Raw genomic sequence first — 25,994 nt, 5'->3', positions numbered from 1 at the left:
TAAGTATTAATTAAATTATTAGGTATTAGTTAATGATTTCTTTTATTAATCTTATATTTTTAACTGTTTTCATTCATAAATTCAATACTTTCAAAGGAAATACGGTAAAAAATACCTATAGGTACGATTTAGGCGGTTGCCTAAATCGTATCTTTTGCAGCATGTTACAAAAAGATTTATAACAAATTAATTTGTTATTGGTAGAAAGTTAAACATATAATAATAAGTGTCCAAAACCTCAAGTTACAATTTCTAATGTTTATTTGCATACAAAATAGTGCCAAATGGAAAATATAATAAAAAAATAGATTAAGTGGTACGCATTCGGCAACTTTCCCCTAACTTAATGGCAAAAATTAACTGCTAAAAGTATGCAATGCGGATTATATAATTCTATTTATAATAAATATGACTTTTTACAAGATTTAAGTATGTTAGTAATGACTTATTAGAATCACATTGTTTTATACTATGAAAGAATAAAAGTAGTTTAGCAAATAATTCTTTCGGTTATAAGCAAAATGACACAAGTAGACATCGAGCAACTTATTACGGTAGCAGAATAAGAAATGTTTCGAAAGAATCAAAGAAAACAAATGCTTGCGGTTTGTAAAAGATTTTCTCTAATACGTTTTCCTTACGTTGGGGATATTGAAAATCCTAAAAAGTTACAAAACTGCATTACAAAGCTTACTTTGTAATTTAATTAGATAACTTTTTGCAACGTCATAAGCTTTCAAACTGTTATACTATTTGAGCTTGACAAGACTTAAATCGATAAAAAAAACTTACATTGATTTAACAAATTTGTAATTCCCAATATATCGCAATATCAATGCATAAAATATATGAAATTATTTTTCTACAGATTGATCGTGGCAGAAGCATCAAGGCACAACGCACGGATTATACCGAGAGCGGTATGACGTGTGACAGGCCATCCGAGGATACCGAATTAACAAATATGTGCAAAAAGTTGAGTACAATTCGAGGTAATCAGCAAAGCTGCATTAACAGGGTCGCCAGGGAGACGAAAACTGCGGGCACCCTGGCGGTGGTTGTAGGTGGTTTCATCGCATGTTGGCTGCCGTTTTTCATTCTGTATCTGGTAACACCCTTCGTGCCCGTACAACCGCCGGATGTTCTCATGCCAGCCTTGACATGGCTAGGTAGTCACTTTTTCATACGACATGTTCTCAAATATATATTTCCAAATATTTCTTTTAATATTTATGGATTGAAAAATTTAGGTCAACTGTAACGAATATCTTAGTTTTAATAATTTTAAATAACAATTACGTTTTATTTGTTGCAATAAAGAATAGAAGTAAACAAGTTAATTAAACTCTGATGAATTTATTTATCTTATCTTTAACATCTGTAGCTATGAATTAATTTTATTTCAATGTTTTTAGAATTATAATTACACATAATGTATTATTATTAAATATTTTTACAAAGTTAAATTAAAAATGATTTTATATGTTTAGGATGGATTAATTCAGCCATCAATCCGTTCATTTACGCTTTCTATTCGGCAGACTTCAGACTTGCCTTCTGGCGACTAACATGTAGGAAATGTTCGAAGAGTAGACTAAACTTGGATGGCACAAATCGGAAATTACCCGCTTCGGTTAACTGGAAGAAAGATACGTCGAGGACGTGAAGTTCCTCACAAAGTTTCAAACTTATTCAATTATGTGGTGTCCGGTATTAGAATGACTGTGATTGAGTCAAGTTTATTCGTAATTGCGGTCTATTAATAATGAATGACACGTACGAGAACTATGTATGTATGTTCTTAGTATGAACTTATAACCAATCAATCAGTTCTTATGCGATTTTATAAAATATAAATATTTCACTATGCACACGCACAATACTTTTAGATACGCGTAGCTACTTTCGAGGTTTGTCTAAATAGTCATTCTCTTTATGTGCAAAATAATTTAATGTTGTAGTTTTGTTAAATGCTATTAGTTTGAAATTATCAAGCTCAATTAAATTGAATTAAAAAAAATTTTACGCTTTTGTATTTTTTTCAGTAAATTTTATTAAACGATAAATATATTACAATAATATATACGCATTTTTTATTTGTGTATAATACAATTTCATTAAGGCAATATTAAAAGTATTTTAACATTATATGCAATAGATTATGTATTTATATTTATATAAAAATGTAAGTGAACTTGTGAAGAAATAAACTCGAAGCATGTAGCGAATTCTTCTAATAAGCAGGGTTGGGTAAGTTAACTTTTTTTAAAATTCAATTATGTGTGTTAAAGTTAACAGTTTTGAAAATTTAACTTGTGACTATTTTTTCCGACTATTGTCGGAATTGGATCAATGGAACCTTATGTCACAGGAATCCCTGTCACTTGTATTTCTATCTTATACGAATTTACGAATTAAAACTAAATTTACGTACATACATACGATTTACGTATTATCTTAATCTCAATAAAACATTATGGCGTATGCTAAACTTTCGGAGCAAGAGAGGGTCATCTTCAATGTCATGCTCTAGGTCACTACTAAATGAATACGTCTTGTTAAAGTTATTAGTTTTGGTCGTTACAAAAAAATTGAAAAGCTTCTATTCCAAAAGATATCCAGACCTTGCTCGAGTTTAAATGAGTGACCCTCAAGGTCAAACACTATCTATGACTTAAGTACATATCTGAACGTAAAATTTCCCGCTCTTTCGATTGCCGGTGTCAAAAAAGGGGGTTTCTATTAAATTTGGTTAAAAAACCAAAGTTAACCTTGAAATGACCTTGAAGGTCAAGCTCAAGGTCAAATCGAAGGTCATCGTTGAATTCCTCCTTGAAAGTTACTTCAGAAATGACCTTGACCTTTTTCAAAAATACCTTACTTGAGAAAATATTCAGCCGTCCCGGGACTTATTTGACACCCTGTATACCATATTTATAATCATTCGAACTGCGCGCCGAATTCGTTTTTCGGACTTATAAACATAATTAAACTATTGTAATAATATCACAAATTATATTGATAAGCAATTTTTAATAATTTGATGCTCAATCCGGCATCATATTAGAAAGATGTTAAAGTGCTGAAAAATTGTAAATAAATTTATTATGAAAAATGTTACCTCGGCCGGGAGTCAAACCCAGATCTCTTATATTCCGTACTTTAATTTCTAGTTCGTATTGATTGTGTTCTCACATGTATGGTCTAAAATGAGATTCTTATTGTTTTTAACTCTTAGCACTATTCAACCCTGCTAATAAGCATATAATAATTTGGAAATAAAAATAAAAATAGAAAATTTATAAGTAGTACTATAGTTAGTGATTAATCTAATAGGAAAAATATATGACTGACACTTAATCTGTGATCAATATCAAAGTCTCATTGTTATCATTTATGATATTCGTATACGTATTTATTCGTGATATTTGTATACGATAAATAACAATTAAAAATATCTCTACTTAATCTGTTATACGTATAATACACTCTCTTTCCATATCTTTTTATGCAAATAAAGTAAATATTATACAAAAATACACACGTACTTTATATCTTGTACTTTGATGTCTTCAAGGAAAACTTGCTACATGCATCGAATGCTTCATTCTAATACTTTGATATTGTTAATATGTGATATATATTATATAATAATTTATTTAAATTATTTATAAATAGCGCATAAGATAATAGCAAAACATAATATATATTTAGTCATGCGAATTTATAAATGTGAAAAAAAAATATAGAAATTTATAATATAAATAGGTTTTAGAAGATCTCTAATTATATTTTAAGAAAATTAGGTAAGAAATTATAAATTTAAATTATAAACTTATAGATACATAATATAAATACTATTATCACAAGTAGAATTAAATATTTATAGTTAATCATAGAGATGGTAAACACTGCTTCATAAATTTCATATATAATATTATATGACTTTATCAATTGTTGAAGACTGTATAGATATTGTACGTAATAGATTTTGCTAGGAAATAGAAAACCGATACAACTATTTTTAATTTATTATTAACATATGTCACTTATTTGCAACTTTTGTTATAACAACGTTCTTTCGAAAATGAGTTTTAAATTATTAAAATTTTGTAATATTAATTTTGAAATGTTAATTTTAATGCAATAATTGATTAGAGGAATGAAAATATGTTTCTTCTTTTTTTATTTATGTTTCTGAATTTTTTCTGTAAGCAATTAAAACATAGCAATTTTTGCGTTATGTTGTTGTAGTAAATAAATGATATAATTTTAAACGATTAATGCACCTTATATTTTATCAATTATTTCATTACACAGAAGCACATACACATATATACAAATACACACATAACAGGAAATAATAGATATATAATAAATAAATGCATAAAATTTATATAATATAATATAACTCTAATTTATATAATATAAGTCTATATACATGTATCATTGCTAAATATATATTACAAATTCTAGTCAATAAATGATTTTGCTTTATATAAATCACAGAACCATAACTATATAAACAAAGAAAAATCAAGAAATTATTTATTAAAATATGTTATGTAAGTTCTATGATGTGTTTTATATCCAAATGTAAATTAAAATTTATAAAGATGAAATGTTTATAATATAAAGTATATGTTAAAAAACGATTATGTAAGCTGTATGCTTCTAATGATGGTTTCGCTTTACAAATAACAAGATAAAAATATATACGCACAAGTGATAAGAAATGCAGCCTATGCAAAACATGTCTAATTAATCACATAGTTTACGCTCTAATGAGATAAAAACACAGAATTCTATCATTAAAATTAAATCTAATGGTATTACATATGTGTAATTATATATCATTATTATTCCATTCGCAAATTCCATATATAATAAATATAAAGATTATGATGAGAAAAGGATATAGTATATTTCAAATATATATTTTTTATTCAGCCTTATATGAATATTTCTTTTAAAATTTTAATACTATTTTAATAATTACAGTATTATTTTATTAAATATAAGTAAAGAAGCGAGATCTGAGCAAATATACGTTTTTATTAGAAAATATCAATATATTATTGTAGACAAAAATGACATCAGGCTGCGTTTATCATTCAAATTTGTTACTTATGTTTATGGTATTTTATATATGTATAATATTTTTGACTACTTTTCCAGAAATTCGCTCTTTATTTTCAAGATATATTCTAAAAAGGCAAAAATTTTTTCGCATTTTTCTATAATACAATATTTATTATTAAAATACATATGAAATTAGTAAAATCCTAGACAATACAAAGTCTACAATCGAAACATAAGATAGATTTTTATATGGTTCTCACAAAAATGTTTTTAAGATATTTGTTTAGACGTCTTTGAATCGTCTTATATTCCGATTTTGGAATTAAATACATATTTAACCCTTTTGTTCCGGCGTAAATATAAACTACTCTTAATTATTAGGACATCCGTAGCTACTTTCTTGGGCATTTTTTTTTAGCAAATTTAGTATGCATAATTTCCGCGTTGAACTAATCCCTTTATTTAATATTGTTAAGGAAAGAATATAAGAAAATCTTATTATTGTAATTAATCTACATTAAAATTTAAAAAAAAATTTATTGTTTAATATTTAATTAATCCGTGTGTAAATTTTTTAGTTGAAGAATACTTACAAGATCAAAACCATAAATACATAGAACATAAAAAAATGTCTTTATCTTTTAATAAGATCTTTTATATGTATAATTTTATTACTTCTTACTACTAATAAGAGCATTAGAGAACTTTGCAAAACCAAATAACGTAAAATGTAATTTCTGTCAGTAACAGATATCTACATATACATAGATTAAAGTTGAGGTCAAGGATCGTGTAAAAGCGTATCGTGCAAATACAGGAATAAATAATAAATTACTAATACTTAGGCTCTGTTGCAGATACGAGTTGTTTACGAAATATACGTATGGAATTTTCTTATATTATAATAGGTTAGCCAATAAGTCCTTTTAGGAGGGAATGCCATTAACATCGAATAACATTACTGAATGTTTATGATTTCATTAATTATTCAACAATAATTTTATGAAAGGTGAAATTTATAAAAAAATTTACTAAGAGAGAGAGATTGAATTTTTAGTATTTGATGTTGTTTTTTATATGGAGGATAAGAATGAGTCTTTTCGGCATGCCGTTTTATTTATACAAAGATAAAAATGCTTCACGAATTTATAAAAAGTTTTCTGCTGTGTACGAAGATGACGCTGGGAGTGACTGAACTATTTGCGAGTAGTTCCGATGTTTCCGTTGTGAATTCAACTGCTAATTTGCTACTTTCTGGACAGTCGGTTGAAAAAGGCATTATGAAATTGTTCGTAAGATTGCTTAAAGTTGTGCAAAACGATGAATACATTACTGATTAAAAGTATTATATTTTGAAATATAAATATTTTGTGTTTGATTTTTGCTTAAAAAACAGAGGGGAATTCTTTTTTAATTTTTTAATTTATTTTTAACATTTATATTATACAAATTTATCAAGTACATATAACAATAATTTGTCTTTATACATGTATTTTATTTAGATTCCAGACTAATGTTCTGGTAACTGACATTTAGAAATGTTAAAACAAGTTGAATTTGGCATAAATCGGATGTTAGTCGAATTGCTTAATTAAAAGAAATGTGAGATGTAAAATTCTATTTATAATTTTGAATTTGTTTAATTATATAGCATCTGCTATTAAAATAACTATAATTAATTTGCAATCAAGATATCGTAATCAAGACATCATTAAAAAAAAATTAATGATGTGTGAGTACAAGAGATATGTTTGTACAGGGCAAAGTGTGAATTTATAATCATTAATATATTTTTATTATGAAAAACGACGTATACGAAAATTAATCAATAATTTTTATATAATTTGATATATATAAAATGTAAATCACATATAGTATCACATCGCATATAAACGGCTACGTTAGAAAAAAAAGTGAAATCAATGGAAAATTTAATTATTCTAAAAAAAGTTTATACTTTAAGAAAAATGAAAATACAGAATTGGATGAAAACAATTTCAATATTTATGCTTAATTATATTGCAAATTTAATAATTTTTGGGTAAAAATATAACAGTTAAAGAAAAAAAAATATCTACGTATCTCAAATTATATTTTATTAACTTATATGATTTTTTTTTATTTGTATAGTATTATAATTTTAAAGAGAGAGAGAGAGAGAGAGAGAGAGAGAGAGAGAGAGAGAGAGAGAGAGAGTTCATAACTCTGATTCATCAAGTTCCGATACCGATAGAGTCAATATGTTATTTAAACTAAAATATACCAAAAGAAAACCGAATATATATATATATTTCTTTATTGAAAATGTCTGTACAGTGTAGATTTTAACATTTTAATTTTATTTCAGTCATTCTTAATTATATTCACTAGTTTTCGGATTTATTTTCTTGTTCATGCTTATGCTTGTGTTCGGCTTTCATGAAACATGCAGTAATACGGAAAGCTTTTTCGCATTTTTCTGTAAGGTCTTTTGCTAAAATAGAAAAAAATAAAATTAGTAAATAATAAAAAGTAAAGTACGTATGTTATACTCTCTCTTAATGTTCAAATAGCTAGAATAGTTAAATGCATGAAAACTTATTTAATAATTATTATTGTAGACAATTACACTAAATATAATTACATATTTATTAAGATCTAAGTTATTATCTGGGTTACCTTACATATATAACGTGATTATATATAAAACTTACATTCATTTATGCATGTGTCCAGACATTCCAACCTTTTATTTCCTGGTTCAACATTTGTTTTCTTGATGAATTCACTATGCATCTTTTCTACCTTATATTCTGCATCTTCCATCTAATGTTTACAAGAAAAGTTTATAAAATATTAATAATTAGATACTATATTAGATTATTTTTTTTAATGTTTAAGTCTTATGCTATTTTTTAAAATTATATTGTGTAATGTGATAATATATAAAAACATTAAATTACTATTTACTACTAATCAAATTTACAATTAGAAGATCAATATTAAACCAAATGGAGCTTCACATCATAAAAAATGTTATGAGAAAAATTACGTTTTAAAATGTTCATAAAATTTTATTATTTAAACATTTCAAAGATCAAACTTTTTTTTAAGAAAATAATAAAAAACTACTTGCCAGTCCTGCCTTTTGTAATAAACATTGCATGACACAACCATTCTTGTTTAGTCTTTCTTGACTTTCGGATTTGTATTGGTCATGTGTTATGTCTCGTACTGTTAGCATGTCATCTAGAAATTTAATTTAAAAAAATGATGTGAATTTTGTATCCATATAAAGAATTACAAAAATTTTGTTGATATTCTAAAAAATATTATAAATATGCAAATTTTTATTTAAATCTTTTTTAAATGTATTTGCGTTAAAATAGTCGTATAAATATTTAAACTATCATGTATCATCTTTTATTTAATCTTTAATTAATTTAGAAATAATTATTTTTGTAATTATTGTATTATAGTAAAGTTCTAATAGTTTTTGGAAAATATTCGAATAATTGTATATTTATATGAAATAACGGATGTAAAATACACAAATTATTAATTAAAACAAATCTTTTTTTTAAAATAATATTTAATAACAATTATTATTAGAAAATTTTAATATTTTTATAATCAGGACAAATCATTAACAAAGTTCAGTTATTGTTACAAAAATTAATTTCCAGTGCACTGATACTACATTGATCTTTATTAAATGGGAAAAAAAAATTATTTAGTTTTTTTTTCATTCATTATTCGATAAAATACCGCTGGCATTAGCGTTATTTAGCAGAAACCAAAAGATTGCACGATCCGATTTATGTTTAGTTTCATGTTTGTATGCGTTCGCAGACTTACCATCAGATACATTATTTTCAGTTAGGCAGGTATTGTAATTTTCACTGACGGATCCTAATTTCTTCGACTCAACAGTAAAAGACTAAAATATGCGAAATTTTGTTTTTAATTAATTTTTTCTCATTACTTCGATTAAGCTGTTTTATATGCAGTACATACATGTATATATGTTATCCCAGCAAACCATAATATGTAACTTAAATGTAGATATAATGTTACACGAGTGTCAGGAATCTTACATGTAATATTATTTGTAATGATAAATATCAGGTACTGGTACGGCTTTATATCAACAACTTTAAACGTATTATTTTTATATCAGGAACATATCAATAATGTATTACTGCAATGTAATATAAACAGCTTTTTTACATCTTTCTATATGTATACAAAATATATACAAAATAGGAACAATAATGATAAAAATTTACGCTATAAATAGTAAAAAGTGCATGAAAAGGATGTAGTGTCATGTATGTAATATTAAATTTTGAACTTCATCATAAGTAATTTACAGAGCTGTGTTTGGAGAGACATTATTAGAGCTATTTGTGTTATTTCATTTATATTGTTTATTAGATGTAAAACAAGGACAGAATGAAGGATAAAAACGCTAATAGCATCTCCTTGAATGCATCCCTGATGGCTAGAAGTCGGATAAATTCAACGTATCTGCAGTACGTATTTTATATGCATCAGTTGTATAATGTTCGTTAAATTGTTGAAAGATTACAGTTGTATTTATGTTATGTATTTTGAGTTACGTGTGTTATATTACATTTTTAAATAATTGTTATATCTATATATCGTATCAAAGAAATATATCTTCATTCTTTTAGTGTACCCTTAAAATTATGTGACACTTACATATCTTTATAACCATGAAATATATCATGTTTCTTTCTATGTACTCCCTAAGTTACATTATGGCTACGTTTTGGTTTGCCGCGATGTGTTAATTATATACACATATATGTAACAATAATATAATAGTTATAATTTATTTATAATTAGGTTGTAAGAGAACTTTTATTATGTCTATAGAAAAATTTTTAATCTTCTATTTATATTTAATCTGTGTGACAAAGAAATACTTACAACGAGCACAAAAGTGCAAATATAAAAAAATATTTTCTTCATTTTGTTGATATAGTTAGTCTACACTAACTTTAAATGTCGTACTATAATGTTCTGAAGCCTAGCATCGTATTTATATCATCTGTAATAAAAAAAATGCATTGATTAGCGTTGCAAAATCACAGGTCATATAAACATGAAGTACAAACGCAAAAGAAAATAGAATGATATGTATCACTAACATAAACTCATTATTGCAAATATAGGTTGCTCACGCAACCTATATTTGCGATGTGGCTTACGCATGTAGTTGTCTCATATGTTTGTAATTATCTTATTGAAATGTTTATATTCTTATTGCTTTATGATTATTCTTTTAATGTATATGTTATGTCAGTTAATCAGGCATTTGGGTTTATCTCTACTGTATATTCTAGAATATCTCCAATTTTCTGCTGATTAGTTGCAAATGAATAATAATTTTGGAATAAGCTTACATAAAATAATAATTCTCAAATAGATCAATTGCCATAAGGAAGCATTATATATTTCTGCTTGGAATCTTCAACTTAACTAATTATGCCATTTTAAAAATTAAAAAGGTACGTTATTTGACTTGTACTTTTTTGTCGTTTATCGAAACGTTAAAGAGAAGTCTTTGAAAGCCAACACAGGTTGTAGGTGTAATTACATATACGTTATTAAAAAAGATAAATATACGTTTCAATCCTAATTTGGATCCTCTTCAGTATAAACTTAGATAATATTCAGAAAAAAAAGTAATCATATAGATCGTTACGAATATCGGTGTATTAATAATCGTCAAGAGATGTGAGAATAATCGTCAAGAGATGTGAGAATAATCGTCAAGAGATGTGAGAGAGTAAATATGGTCAAATGTTGGCTAGTTCTCACGTCCATATCTTGTTAATGGTTGTTTATTATATTCCAATAAAATGAATTCCATTAAAATTATTCTTAAGACGATTTTAAATATAACAACAAATTATGAATATCGATTAAAGATTGCAGATTAAATATTAGTCAACATTATCAAATATGTCATAAATAGATTCGAAATATAAAAGTAACAATAAAATTGTAAAATTCGTTAGCATTAATAAAAAAATGTAACTACGTTTTACAGTTAGTTATCAAAAAAAAAAAGAAAAGACGCCATTACCAGATCGTTACTGAAAAGAATTAACTTGTAACGACGTTACAAGTAACTTTCCTTGCATACATGCAGTGTTGGGTATATGAAAAAAAAAGATTGGCTGTTGCAGCAAATTAGATGGTAAAATATGGCATAGCATTTTTAATTGGCTGCAGCAGCCAATTTTTGGTTGCGTTAGCCTATCCGCAATGTCAGTATAGGATTTCAATTGGCTGCTGCAATAAAAAATTGGTTGCTGCAACCAATTAAAAATGCTATGCCATATTTTACCATCTAATTTAATTGGCTGCAGCAGCCAATCTTTTCTTTCAGTATCTAAATACATGTATAGAGATATTTTGTGTATCTAATCTGTATCTGAAGCACATTCAAATTTGAGTATTTGTATCTGTATTTAGATTTAAAAAAACACAGCATCTGAACTGATTTTCAAATGCATTTTTCAGATACATTTCTAGTCTAGTTATAATTCCATTTTGTATATGATTGTTGATTGGTTCTATTCCGCAGAAAAAAAGCAGCTTTGCTGTTGCAAAATTCTATATAACATGATTGATCTTTCCCTTAGTTCCTCAAATGCAAATCAATCATATTAAAGAATTTTACACTTACACAGCTGCTTTTTCTGCTGAACGCAACCAGTGATCTTAGATTGTGGAATTTCTAACGCATATATAGTTAAGCTGGAAACACAATGTTTCAAGCATTTTTAGTTTGTAAAAACTATGATGCATAATGATAAATAATATCGTCTTATAATTCTTATTCTAAATCGTTTTACGATAATTATAAATTTTTTCAATTATCCAAATGTAACAAAAATGAATGAATAAATGATTCATTTAATAACTAATACATTTTTTTTACAAATTACCATTATTACAATAAATTAATGTAAGAGTATCTGATATCTGTACCTATATACATTTTAATATGTGTATCTATATTTATATTTAGATAAATTTTCGTACATGTAACTGTATCTGTATCTAGATAAATTTTAAGAGTATCTTACTTATCACTGCATACATGTATATAAAAATTACTTTCAATCATACAGACATACGTAAGTTTTACCTTAATTGATTCTTTTTCTTAGCAAATTTGATATACATTACTTCCACGTTTAATTAATCCCTCAATTTAATATTGTTACAGAGAGAATGTAAGAAAATCTTATTATACCTATATAATTAATTTATATAAAAATTTAGAAAATACTTTATTGTTTAATTTTTAATTAACCCGCGTGTAATTTTTTTAGTTGAATATTTACAACAAAATCAAAAACACAAATATATCGAGCATAAAATGTCTTTACCTTTTAATAAAATCTTTTATATAATTTTATTATTTCTATAAGAGCACTAAAGAATTTTTTTCAGAACCAAATAACGTACAATGTAACTTCTAACTGTTAGCAACAGATGTTTGTACGAAGATTAAAGTTGAGGTCAGAGATCATGTAAAAGCGTACCATGCAAATATGAGAATATAAATGATAAATTACTAATACTTAGACTCTGTTGCAGAGATATCAGTTGTTTATAAAATATATACATATAAAATTTCCTTGTATTATACCTAACAGAGGTTAGCCAATATAAATATATTTTCGAGACGGAATGCAGTTAACATCGAATAATATCATTAGTAAATGTTTATTTATAATTTCATCAGTTACTCAACAATTTTGTGAAAGATAAACGCATATTTTATAAAAAATTTGCTAAGAGATTGAATTTTTAGTATTTGGTATCGTTTTAAATATGGAGGACAAGAATGATTTTTGGTACATCCTGCTGTTTTATTTACATGAAGATAATAATATTGCACGAATTTATAAAAAGTTTTCTGCTGTGTACGAAGATAACTCTGAGTGACTGAACTATTCGCGAGTGGTTCCGACGTTTCCGTTGTGAATTCAACTGTTAATTTGCTATTTTCTGGACAGCCAGTTGAGAACGGCATTATAAAATTGCTCGTAAGATTGTTTAAAGTCGTACAAAATGGTGAATACATTACTGATTAAAGATACTTTGAAATATAATAAATATTTTAATTTTGAGTTTTTTACTTAAAAAATAAATGGAGCTATTAGTCAATTTAATACGTATATTTTTCTCAAATATGTGTTCACATGCTTGTTTTAATTTTTTATTTATTCTTAACATTTATATTATACAAATTTATTTAATACATACAACAATAATTTATCTTTACATACATGTTTTATTTAAATTCTAGACTAGTCTTCTAGTAACTGACACTTTCGAAATATTTGATAAACAAGTTGAATTTGGCACAAATTGAATATTAATCTAAGGAGCGGTCTACAACAAGTTGCAAATATCCCGTTGTCAGCCCCAATGCTTCGCGACAGCCAATTGGAAGCATGATTATATAATTATAATTGATGCTTCTGAACGGCTGTTGCGAGGCATTGTATCTGGCGACAGTATGTTTGCAACTTATGGTAGAAAAAATGAAAAAAAAATGAAAAATGTCAAGTTTATTATATAGTGTCTACTTAAAATAACTGTAATTAATTTGCAATCAAGATATCGCAAATTAAAATATTGTTAAAGGACAATGATGTGCACAAGAATTATGTTTGTACAAAACCAGCGTGAACTTATAATCATCAATATATTTTTATTATGAAAGAATTAATGAAAATTAATCAATTAATTTTTATATAATTCGATGTATAAAATGTAAATCATGCATAGTACAATGATATGAATATATAATTATTATACATAGTCGATAAGTACATTCGCATACAAATGGCTACGTAAGTAAAAGAAATGAAATTAATCAAAAACTTAATTATTTTAATAGTTTGTATTTTAAGAAAAATAAAAATGTAAAATTGTATGAAAATAATTTCAACATCTTTGTATAGTCACATATATCCCTAGTTTAATGCAAATTTAATAATTTAGATAAATGTAAAAGTTGAAGTTAAAAAGTATATATGTTTTAAATTCTATTTTATTAACTTACGCCATTTTTGTTTATTTATACATCATTAAATTTAAAAAGTATGTAATTTTAATCGATTAAGTTTCTTTACCAAAAAAAAGAGTCGGTATTTTATTGAAATTAAAATTTATTTTTTGTATTAATGTACCAAATGAAAGAAAGCCGAATACATATACATATATTCTTTATTGAAAATGCTGTGCAATGTAAATTTTAACATATTAATTATATTTCGGTTATTTTTCTATTCACTATTCTGTGGATTCATCATACCCAAGGTCATGCATATGATCACGTTGAGATTTGAAAAGACATGTAACAAAAAGGAATGCTTTTTCGCATTTTTCTGTAACGTCTTTTGCTAGAATAAAAGAAAAATAAAATTAGTGTAAGTAAGAAAAAGAGTAAAATAGATATGTTATATACTTTCGTCACATATTGTAATGTTATAATAGCTAGATTAGTTGAATGCATCAAGACTTATTAATAATTAATATTGTAAACAGTTTTTTACTAAACATGATTATATATTTATCAAGACCTGGATTACCTTACATAACATGGTTATGATATGTATAACTTACATTCGTTTATGCAAGTGTCCACACTTTCCAACCTTTTATCTCCTGGTTGAATCTTTGTTCTCTTGATGAATTCATTATGCATCTTTCCTACCTTATATTCTGCATCTTCCATCTAAGTTTACAAGAAAAGTTTATAAAATATTAATAATTTCATTACATTAAGTTATTTTTAAAACGCGTATATTACGTTTAATATTATTTTTTAAATTGGATAACGTGACAATATATAAAATCATTAAATCGACAATAAAGTTCACAATTGAGAAATTAATTTAAAAATAAATTTTAAAATTTTTAAATAAGGAGCTTTAAATAAAAGGCGTTATTATATTATAACAAAAAATTACATTTTAACATTGATAATATTGTGTTATTTTAATGGTTCCACGCTTAGATGTTTTTTCAGACAAAAATAAAAAACTACTTACCATTCCATCCTTTTGAAATATACATTGTATAAGACAACCATTTTTATTGAGTTTTTCTTGATTTTCGGATTTGTATTTGTCCTGTAGTATGTCTTGTATTGTTAATACGTCATCTAGAAATTAATAAAAAAGTGTAAATTTTGTATTCATGTAAAGTGTTAAAATTTTTTGTTCATATTCTAAACACTATTATTAAATATGCAAATTTTTATTTATACCTTTTTTTGTGTATTTACGATGAAATAGTCTTCGATTAAGTATTTAAAATAGACCTGCCCAATTTGAGCTCCGGAACCAAAACGCAAAGCCATCGATGCAAAAAAATTCCATGTGGGTAAGATTTCGGGAACTGTAAAGTGTTGATATGCATTTAAGCGATGCTTATCAACAGTTTACAGTTTCTAAAGTTTTATTCACATTGCATTTTTTTGCATCGATGGCTTTGTGTTTTGGCTCCGGAGCTCAAATTGGATAGCCCTGTATTAAAGTATTATGTATTATCTATAATGTATTATGTATTAAAGTTCTGGTAGCTTTTGGAAAATATTTAAAATGATTGTATATTTATGTGTGTGTGTGTGTGTGTGTGTGTGTGTGTGTGTGTGTGTGTGTGTGTGTGTGTGTGTGTGTGTGTGTGTGTGTGTGTGAATGCGCTCAGACTTACCTTCAGATATATTAGTTTCAGTTAGGCAGGTATTGTAATTCACATTGGCAGATCCTATTTTCTTCGAGTCAGCGGTGAAAGACTAAATTATACGAAATTTTGTTTTTAATTAATTTTTTCTTATTACTTTGATCAAGCTGTTTTTATATTCGGTACACATACGTATCTATATTAATATGTTATTATCCCAGCAAACCACAGTATGTAACTTAAATGTAGATATAATATTACACGAGTATCAGGAATGTTACATGTAATATTATTTGTAATGATAAATATCAGGAACTGGTACGGCTTTATATCAGTAACTTTAAACATATTAATTTTATATCAGAAACATATCAATAATGTATTACTGCAATATAATATAAACGTCTTTTTTACATATTTCTATATGTATATACAAAATGTATACAAAATAGGTACTATAATGATAAAAATTTACGCTACAGATAGTAAAAGGTGGATGAGAAGGATGTAGCGTAATATATGTAACATTTAATTTTGAACCGAAGTTGCGTAATCTACGGAGCTGTGTTCGAGGAAACATTATTAGAGCTATATGTATCATTCGATTTACATTATTTATTAGATGTGAAACAAGGACAACGTAATACAAAAAACGCTAATAGCATCTTCTCGAATGTTTCTCTGACACCTGGATAAATTCAATGTATCTATAGTATCTATGCATTTTATATGTATCAGTCGTATAATGTTCGTTAAATTGGTGAAAGATTACAGTTGTTGTATTTATGTTATGTATTTTGAGTTACGTGTGTGTTAGATTACATTTTTAAGTGTTATGATTATATAACGTAAGAAAGAAATATATCTTTGTTCTTCTAGAGAATCCTCAAAATTATGTGACATATATCGTATTTATAACTCATATATTTATAACCAAATGAAATATATAATTATTTTTTCTTTGTGCTCTCTACGTTATATTACAGTTACGTTTTGGTTTGCTGCGAGGTACTAATTATATACATATATGTGATTAATATAAGAATTACAATTTATTTATAATTAAGTTGTAAGAGAACTCTTTTTATGTCTGTACAAAAATTTTTAACTCTCTATTTATATTTAATTCTTATGACAAAAAAATACTTACAACGAACACAAAAGTGCAAATGTAAAGTAGTATTTTCTTCATTTTATTGATTTAGTGTATACTATTCCTAAGCGTCGTACTATAATATTCTGAAACCTACTAACATTTGTATAGATGATATAATCGTATTTATATCATCTTTAATACAATAAAAAAATGTAACATGATAGAAAAATGCATTGATTAGAGTTGCAAAACCACAGATCATATAAACATGAAGTAAACGCAAAGAAAAATATAATGATATTTATAACTCAGGGCTCGGCACGATTTGCACTTTTCGGCCTATTTTCGACTCGACTCCGCCTTCCGATACTCTCCTCATCTCATCACCCCGCGCGCAGACCAAATGCGGTCACGCTGTAAATTTCATTCTATATCTTTTCTTTTCGTTCATTACGTAACTAAGATAGAATGAAGCAACGCGTAAACGCTCAATCTTACGCACTGTTTCATTCTTAATTATGTAATAAACCAAAAAATAGAATGAAGTTTACAGTGTAAGCGCCCAAAGCGGGTTGACCTCATGTCTACCAGGATCATACGCTCCTAAACGTCGAGTGGCATTTGAACTGCGCGCGAGGTGATGAGGTGAGAACAGTAGCGGAGGGCGGAGCCGAATCGAAAATCGACTAAGAAGTGCAAATCGTACCGAACCCTATTATAACTAACACAAACTATCATTATTGCAAATAAATTGCTAAGATGTTGCTTACACGTGCAGTAGTTTCATATATGTGCAATTACCTCATTTAAATGTTTATATTCTTATAGCTTTATAAATATTTTTTTAGTGTATATGTTACGTCAGTGAATCAGTCATTTGTGTTTATCTCTACTGTATATTTTAGAATATCTCCAGTTTTCTGCTGATTAGTTGCAAATGAAGAATAACCTTGATATAAGTTTACATAAAACAGAAATTCTTAAATAGATCAATCGCCATATGTAAGGAAGCATTATATATTTTTGGTTGGAATTTTTGAATTTCATAAATTAGAAAAATTATTTGACTTCAGCAGTATTTTTGACATGCATTCATTTGTTCTTTATATCACATATTATACACACATGTACTAATATATGTATGCCTATAAGGTACCTGAGTCGAATAAAGCCCAGCACTAAATAAGGCCCACTTTAAAACTTATTATTTCAAAACTCGCTTTACGCCTGCAGTATATGCTTAAAAGATATGTCATAGGAAGATAAAAAGGGATTAGATAATTGGAATCGGTAGCAATACGTTCGTTTAACACAACAAAAATTTATGTGTATGCCATTTTTATAACAATCCGTTGCAAATTTTACCAGTAGACAATGTTTCATAATTTATTATAATTCATTATAATATTATTTAACTTCCTAACTATGGAATATAACAAATAAATCAATTTTTTGAAATGGATTTAAGTACTTTTTTTAAACAATATACTTATTAAATGAGGCTCACTTATGTGATTGTTATTATAGCTGTTATTATTTGTTTGTTATATGTGGAGTTGTGGAGTTTATGTCAGAGAATAATGATTTTCAATGTTGCTACCTTTTAAGAAGCCAAAATTGCATTCAAATTACTAGAAATTTTTCAAGATTAAAGAGTTAACTACAAACAAAATTAAAGATAATTGCAACGTTTAAGAGTAGAGTAAGTCCTAAGGAAGTTCCTTTCTATTAATAATCATTTTAAAATTGATTTAGAAAGATAATATTTATTTTCTTTGTTATTTTTAATTTACTTCTCATTTAGGCCTTATTGTATTCATATGTGCCATATTGTCGTGTGTGCAATATTGCTGTGTGCAAACGAAGCTGTGTAGGTAATTGTTTTGTAGGCAAACCGGATTCTCCCGACATTGCAATTAATATATTATTAAAGGACAATGAGGTGCATGAATTTATACGTTTGTACAAAACCAACGTGAACTTATAATTATCAATATATTTTTATTATGAAGAACAACATTTACGAAAATTAATCAGTTAATTTTTATATAATTTGATGCATAAAATGTAAATCACGCATAGTACATTGATATGAATATATAATTATTATATGTAGTTATGGAAGTACATACGCATACGAACGGCTAAAATTAAAATTTATTTTTTGTATTAATGTACAAAATGAAAGAAAGCCGGATACACATACATATACTCTTTATTGAAAATGCTGTTCAATGTAAATTTTATCATATTAATTATATTTCGGTTATTTTTCTATTCACTATTCTGTGGATTCATCATACCCATAGTCATGCAAGTGCTCACGTTCAGATTTGAAATAACATGTAGTTAAAAGAAATGCTTTTTCGCATTTTTCTGTAACGTCTTTTGCTAGAATAAAAGAAAAATAAAATTAGTGTAAGTAAGAAAAAGAGTAAAATAGATATGTTATATACTTTCGTCACATATTGTAATGTTATAATAGCTAGATTAGTTGAATGCATCAAGACTTATTAATAATTAATATTGTAAACAGTTTCATTAAACATGATTATATATTTATCAAGACATGGATTACCTTACATAAAATGGTTATGATATGTATAACTTACATTCGTTTATGCAAGTATCCAGACCTTCGAACCTTTTATCTCCTGGTTGAACATTTGTTTTCTTGATGAATTCACTATGCATCTTTTCTACCTTATATTCTGCATCTTCCATCTAAGTTTACAAGAAAAGTTTATAAAATATTAATAATTTCATTACATTAAGTTGTTTTTAAATCGCGTATATTACGTTTAATATTATTTTTTAAATTGTGGATAACGTGACAATATATAAAATCATTAAATCGACAATAAAGTTCATAATTGGGAAATTAATTTAAAAATAAATTTTTAAATTTTTAAATAAAAAGCTTTAAATAAAAGGCGTTATTATATTATAACAAAAAATTACATTTTAACATTGATAATATTGCGTTATTTTAATGGTTCCACGCTTAGATGTTTTTTAAGACAAAAATAAAAAACTATTTACCATTCCATCCTTTTGAAACATACATTGCATAAGACAACCATTTTTATTGAGTTTTTCTTGATTTTCGGATTTGTATTTGTCCTGTAGTATGTCTTGTATTGTTAATACGTCATCTAGAAATTAATAAAAAAGTGTAAATTTTGTATTCATGTAAAGAGTTAAAATTTTTTATTCATATTCTAAACACTATTATTAAGTATGTAAATTTTTATTTATATCTTTTTTTGTGTATTTACAATGAAATAGTCTTCGTTTAAGTATTTAAAATAGGCCTGTCCAATTTGAGCTCCGAAGCCAAAACGCAAAGCCATCGATGCAAAAAAATTCAATGTGGGTAAGATTTCGGGAACTATAAAGTGTTGATATGCATTTAAGCGATGCTTATAAACAGTTTACAATTTCTAAAGTATTACTGATATTGAATTTTTTTTGCATCGATGGCTTTGCGTTTTGGCTCTGGAGCTCAAATTGGACAGCCCTGTATTAAAGTATTATGTATTATCTATAATGTCTTATGTGTTAAAGTTCTGGTAGCTTTTGGAAAATGTTTAAAATGATTGTATATTTTTTTGAAATAAGGCTGTAAAATACACAAATTATTAATAAAAACGAATCATTTTCTTAATTTTTATTTTAAATATTCTTTATTAACTCTTATTTTATAAAATTTTAATATTTCTTTAATCAAGGCATTTACAAAATTTAATTAATGTTACAAAAATTAATTTCCAGTGCACTGACACTACATTGACCATTATTAAATGTGAAGAAGGAAAAAATTTTATTAATTTTAATACACTGAAATTCGATAAAGTACCTTTAACGTTAACGTTATCTAGCAAAAACAAAAGGATTGCACGGTACGATTTAAGTTGCGTTTTGTGTGTGTGTGTGTGTGTGTGTGTGTGTGTGTGTGTGTGTGTGTGTGTGTGTGAATGCGCTCAGACTTACCTTCAGATACATTAGTTTCAGTTAGGCAGGTATTGTAATTCACCTCGACGGATCCTATTTTCTTCGAGTCAGCGGTGAAAGACTAAATTATACGAAATTTTGTTTTTAATTAATTTTTTCTTATTACTTTGACCAAGCTGTTTTTATATTCGGTACACACACGTATCTATATATGTGATTATCCCAGCAAACCACAGTATGTAACTTAAATGTAGATAAAATATTACACGAGTGTCAGGAATCTTACATGTAATATTATTTGTAACGGTAAATATCAGATACGGCTTTATATCAGCAACTTTAAACATATTAATTTTATATCAGAAACATATCAATAATGTATTACTGCAATATAATATAAACGTCTTTTTTACATATTTCTATATGTATATACAAAATGTATACAAAATAGGTACTATAATGATAAAAATTTACGCTACAGATAGTAAAAGGTGGATGAGAAGGATGTAGCGTAATATATGTAACATTTAATTTTGAACCGAAGTTGCGTAATCTACGGAGCTGTGTTCGAGGAAACATTATTAGAGCTATATGTATCATTCGATTTACATTATTTATTAGATGTGAAACAAGGACAACGTAATACAAAAAACGCTTATAGCATCTCCTCGAATGTTTCTCTGACAGCTGGATAAGTTCAATGTATCTATACATTTTATATGTATCAGTCGTATAATGTTCGTTAAATTGGTGAAAGATTACAGTTGTTGTATTTATGTTATGTATTTTGAGTTACGTGTGTGTTAGATTACATTTTTAAGTGTTATGATTATATAACGTAAGAAAGAAATATATCTTTGTTCTTCTAAAGAATCCTCAAAATTAAGTGACACATATCGTATTTATAACTAATATATTTATAACCAAATGAAATATATAATTATTTTTTCTTTGTGCTCTCTACGTTATATTACAGTTACGTTTTGGTTTGCTGCGAGGTACTAATTATATACATATATGTGATTAATATAAGAATTACAATTTATTTATAATTAAGTTGTAAGAGAACTCTTTTTATGTCTGTACAAAAATTTTTAACTCTCTATTTATATTTAATTCTTATGACAAAAAAATACTTACAATGAACACAAAAGTGCAAATGTAAAGTAGTATTTTCTTCATTTTATTTATTTCTCTATATTATTTCTAAGCGTCGGTACTATAATATTCTGATACCTACTAGCATTTATATAGATAATATAATCGTATTTATATCATCTTTAATACAATAAAAAAATGTAATATAATAAAAAAAATGCATTGATTAGAGTTGCAAAACCACAGGTCATACAAACATGAAGTAAACGCAAAGAAAAATATAATGATATTTATAACTCAAGGCTCGGCACGATTTGCACTTCTCGGCTGATTTTTGACTCGGCTCCGCCTTCCGCTACTTTCCTCATCTCATCATCCCGCGCGCTGACCAAATGACGCTCGACGTTTAAGAGCGTATGACGCTCGTAGAGTCCACCCGCTTTGAGCGCTCACGCTGTAAATTTCATTCTATATCTTTTTTTGGTTCATTACGTAACTAAGACAGAATGAATCAACGCGTAAACGCTCAATCTTACGAACTGCTTCATTCTTAATTATGTAATAAACCAAAAAATAGAATGAAGTTTAAAGTGTAAGCGCCCAAAGCGGGTGGACCTCATGTCTACCGGGATCATACGCTCCTAAACGTCGAGTGGCATTTGGACTGCGCGCGAGGTGATGAGGTGAGAACAGTAGCGGAGGGCGGAGCCGAATCGAAAATCGACTGAGAAGTGCAAATCGTGCCGAACCCTATTATAACTAACACAAACTATCATTATTACAAATAAATTGCTAAGATGTTGCTTACACGTGCAGTTGTTTCATATATGTGCAACTACCTCATTTAAATGTTTATATTCTTATAGCTTTATAAATATTTTTTTAGTGTATATGTTACGTCAATGTCAACAAAATCAGTCATTTGTGTTTATCTCTACTGTATATTCTAGAATATCTCCAGTTTTCTGCTGATTAGTTGCAAATGAAGAATAACCTTGGTATAAATTTACATAAAACAAAAATTCTTAAATAGATCAATCGCCATGTACGAGTATAAGGAAGCATTATATATTTTTGGTTGGAATTTTTGAATTTCATAAATTAGAAAAATTATTTGACTTCAGCAGTATTTTTGACATGCATTCATTTGTTCTTTATATCACATATTATACACACATGTACTAATATATGTATGCCTATAAGGTACCTGAGTCGAATAAGGCCCAGCACTAAATAAGGCCCACTTTAAAACTTATTATTTCAAAACTCGCTTTACGCCTGCAGTATATGCTTAAAAGATATGTCATAGGAAGATAAAAAGGGATTAGATAATTGGAATCGGTAGCAATACGTTCGTTTAACACAACAAAAATTTATGTGTATGCCATTTTTATAACAATCCGTTGCAAATTTTACCAGTAGACAATGTTTCATAATTTATTATAATTCATTATAATATTATTTAACTTCCTAACTATGGAATATAACAAATAAATCAATTTTTTGAAATGGATTTAAGTACTTTTTTTAAACAATATACTTATTAAATGAGGCTCACTTATGTGATTGTTATTATAGCTGTTATTATTTGTTTGTTATATGTGGAGTTGTGGAGTTTATGTCAGAGAATAATGATTTTCAATGTTGCTACCTTTTAAGAAGCCAAAATTGCATTCAAATTACTAGAAATTTTTCAAGATTAAAGAGTTAACTACAAACAAAATTAAAGATAATTGCAACGTTTAAGAGTAGAGTAAGTCCTAAGGAAGTTCCTTTCTATTAATAATCATTTTAAAATTGATTTAGAAAGATAATATTTATTTTCTTTGTTATTTTTAATTTACTTCTCATTTAGGCCTTATTGTATTCATATGTGCCATATTGTCGTGTGTGCAATATTGCTGTGTGCAAACGAAGCTGTGTAGGTAATTGTTTTGTAGGCAAACCGGATTCTCCCGACATTGCAATTAATATATTATTAAAGGACAATGAGGTGCATGAATTTATACGTTTGTACAAAACCAACGTGAACTTATAATTATCAATATATTTTTATTATGAAGAACAACATTTACGAAAATTAATCAGTTAATTTTTATATAATTTGATGCATAAAATGTAAATCACGCATAGTACATTGATATGAATATATAATTATTATATGTAGTTATGGAAGTACATACGCATACGAACGGCTAAAATTAAAATTTATTTTTTGTATTAATGTACAAAATGAAAGAAAGCCGGATACACATACATATACTCTTTATTGAAAATGCTGTTCAATGTAAATTTTATCATATTAATTATATTTCGGTTATTTTTCTATTCACTATTCTGTGGATTCATCATACCCATAGTCATGCAAGTGCTCACGTTCAGATTTGAAATAACATGTAGTTAAAAGAAATGCTTTTTCGCATTTTTCTGTAACGTCTTTTGCTAGAATAAAAGAAAAATAAAATTAGTGTAAGTAAGAAAAAGAGTAAAATAGATATGTTATATACTTTCGTCACATATTGTAATGTTATAATAGCTAGATTAGTTGAATGCATCAAGACTTATTAATAATTAATATTGTAAACAGTTTCATTAAACATGATTATATATTTATCAAGACATGGATTACCTTACATAAAATGGTTATGATATGTATAACTTACATTCGTTTATGCAAGTATCCAGACCTTCGAACCTTTTATCTCCTGGTTGAACATTTGTTTTCTTGATGAATTCACTATGCATCTTTTCTACCTTATATTCTGCATCTTCCATCTAAGTTTACAAGAAAAGTTTATAAAATATTAATAATTTCATTACATTAAGTTGTTTTTAAATCGCGTATATTACGTTTAATATTATTTTTTAAATTGTGGATAACGTGACAATATATAAAATCATTAAATCGACAATAAAGTTCATAATTGGGAAATTAATTTAAAAATAAATTTTTAAATTTTTAAATAAAAAGCTTTAAATAAAAGGCGTTATTATATTATAACAAAAAATTACATTTTAACATTGATAATATTGCGTTATTTTAATGGTTCCACGCTTAGATGTTTTTTAAGACAAAAATAAAAAACTATTTACCATTCCATCCTTTTGAAACATACATTGCATAAGACAACCATTTTTATTGAGTTTTTCTTGATTTTCGGATTTGTATTTGTCCTGTAGTATGTCTTGTATTGTTAATACGTCATCTAGAAATTAATAAAAAAGTGTAAATTTTGTATTCATGTAAAGAGTTAAAATTTTTTATTCATATTCTAAACACTATTATTAAGTATGTAAATTTTTATTTATATCTTTTTTTGTGTATTTACAATGAAATAGTCTTCGTTTAAGTATTTAAAATAGGCCTGTCCAATTTGAGCTCCGAAGCCAAAACGCAAAGCCATCGATGCAAAAAAATTCAATGTGGGTAAGATTTCGGGAACTATAAAGTGTTGATATGCATTTAAGCGATGCTTATAAACAGTTTACAATTTCTAAAGTATTACTGATATTGAATTTTTTTTGCATCGATGGCTTTGCGTTTTGGCTCTGGAGCTCAAATTGGACAGCCCTGTATTAAAGTATTATGTATTATCTATAATGTCTTATGTGTTAAAGTTCTGGTAGCTTTTGGAAAATGTTTAAAATGATTGTATATTTTTTTGAAATAAGGCTGTAAAATACACAAATTATTAATAAAAACGAATCATTTTCTTAATTTTTATTTTAAATATTCTTTATTAACTCTTATTTTATAAAATTTTAATATTTCTTTAATCAAGGCATTTACAAAATTTAATTAATGAATCATTTTCTTAATTTTTATTTTAAATAGTCTTTAATAACTCTTATTTTATGAAATTTTAATATTTTTGAATCAAGGCATTAACAAAATTTAGTTAATGTTACAAAAATTGATTTCCAGTGCACTGACACTACATTGACCATTATTAAATGTGAAGAAGGAAAAAATTTTATTAATTTTAATACACTGAAATTCGATAAAGTACCTTTAACGTTAACGTTATCTAGCAAAAAC

The 25,994-nt window shown here is 26.6% G+C and overlaps 4 protein-coding genes across 6 annotated transcripts in view; 1 reads left to right on the top strand and 3 right to left on the bottom strand.

Moving 5' to 3' along the window:
- LOC108729134 (5-hydroxytryptamine receptor) overlaps window positions 1–1,834 on the top strand; it is a 50,144-nt gene extending 48,310 nt beyond the window's left edge. The window contains exons 6-7 of the mRNA XM_018458103.1: window positions 869–1,169; window positions 1,491–1,834. Of these exons, the coding sequence (XP_018313605.1) occupies window positions 869–1,169; window positions 1,491–1,666 (477 nt within the window). The 3' untranslated portion in view covers window positions 1,667–1,834. The remainder of the gene's footprint in view (window positions 1–868; window positions 1,170–1,490) is intronic.
- Window positions 1,835–7,409: 5,575 nt separating this feature from the next.
- Window positions 7,410–17,056, bottom strand: LOC108729145 (pheromone-binding protein Gp-9). 3 transcript variants are annotated; one of them, XM_018458124.1, is made up of 5 exons: window positions 16,958–17,056; window positions 15,838–15,919; window positions 15,174–15,286; window positions 14,746–14,857; window positions 7,410–7,555 (listed from the first exon to the last, which is right to left on the bottom strand). In XM_018458124.1, the coding sequence occupies exons 1-5, from the start codon at window positions 16,997–16,999 to the stop codon at window positions 7,449–7,451; spliced, it is 456 nt and encodes a 151-aa protein (XP_018313626.1). In that variant the 5' UTR covers window positions 17,000–17,056; the 3' UTR covers window positions 7,410–7,448. The 3 variants fall into 3 exon arrangements, with proteins under 3 accessions (XP_018313626.1, XP_018313625.1, XP_018313624.1); XM_018458123.1 differs by lacking the exons at window positions 14,746–14,857; window positions 15,174–15,286; window positions 15,838–15,919; window positions 16,958–17,056 and adding exons at window positions 7,776–7,887; window positions 8,198–8,310; window positions 8,920–9,001; window positions 10,018–10,116 and having other exon boundaries at window positions 7,424–7,555; XM_018458122.1 differs by lacking the exon at window positions 7,410–7,555 and adding an exon at window positions 14,339–14,522.
- A 2,056-nt stretch (window positions 17,057–19,112) lies between these two features.
- LOC108729144 (pheromone-binding protein Gp-9-like) lies at window positions 19,113–22,087 on the bottom strand. Its single transcript, XM_018458120.1, has 5 exons — window positions 21,998–22,087; window positions 20,897–20,978; window positions 19,946–20,058; window positions 19,516–19,627; window positions 19,113–19,294 (listed from the first exon to the last, which is right to left on the bottom strand). The coding sequence occupies exons 1-5, from the start codon at window positions 22,037–22,039 to the stop codon at window positions 19,185–19,187; spliced, it is 459 nt and encodes a 152-aa protein (XP_018313622.1). The 5' UTR covers window positions 22,040–22,087; the 3' UTR covers window positions 19,113–19,184.
- A 2,127-nt stretch (window positions 22,088–24,214) lies between these two features.
- On the bottom strand, window positions 24,215–25,168 carry LOC108729051 (pheromone-binding protein Gp-9-like; the record flags this gene model as incomplete). Its single annotated transcript, XM_018457967.1, has 3 exons — window positions 24,215–24,397; window positions 24,619–24,730; window positions 25,049–25,168. Coding segments are annotated over 3 exons (342 nt in total), but the record flags the coding sequence as incomplete, so codon positions are not given.
- Window positions 25,169–25,994: the final 826 nt, after the last annotated feature.

This window comes from Mycetomoellerius zeteki, unplaced genomic scaffold, assembly GCF_001594055.1.
Source record: "Mycetomoellerius zeteki isolate Tzet28-1 unplaced genomic scaffold, Tzet1.0 scaffold70, whole genome shotgun sequence".
NCBI classification, from domain to species: domain Eukaryota; kingdom Metazoa; phylum Arthropoda; class Insecta; order Hymenoptera; family Formicidae; genus Mycetomoellerius; species Mycetomoellerius zeteki.
This window is presented reverse-complemented; position numbering and strand designations above follow the sequence as displayed.

Coding starts and splice junctions, on each gene's coding strand:
- LOC108729145 (XM_018458122.1), bottom strand. CDS start 16,999: ATGAAGAAAATACTACTTTACATTTGCACTTTTGTGTTCGTT. Junction 15,287..15,837: donor TGAAACTAATATATCTGAAG/GTAAGTCTGAGC, acceptor ATTAATTTCTAG/ATGACGTATTAACAATACAA. Junction 14,858..15,173: donor TATTTCAAAAGGATGGAATG/GTAAGTAGTTTT, acceptor TTGTAAACTTAG/ATGGAAGATGCAGAATATAA.
- LOC108729144 (XM_018458120.1), bottom strand. CDS start 22,039: ATGAAGAAAATACTACTTTACATTTGCACTTTTGTGTTCATT. Junction 20,979..21,997: donor TTTGCACTTTTGTGTTCATT/GTAAGTATTTTT, acceptor CGTATAATTTAG/TCTTTCACCGCTGACTCGAA. Junction 19,628..19,945: donor TGTTTCAAAAGGATGGAATG/GTAAATAGTTTT, acceptor TTGTAAACTTAG/ATGGAAGATGCAGAATATAA.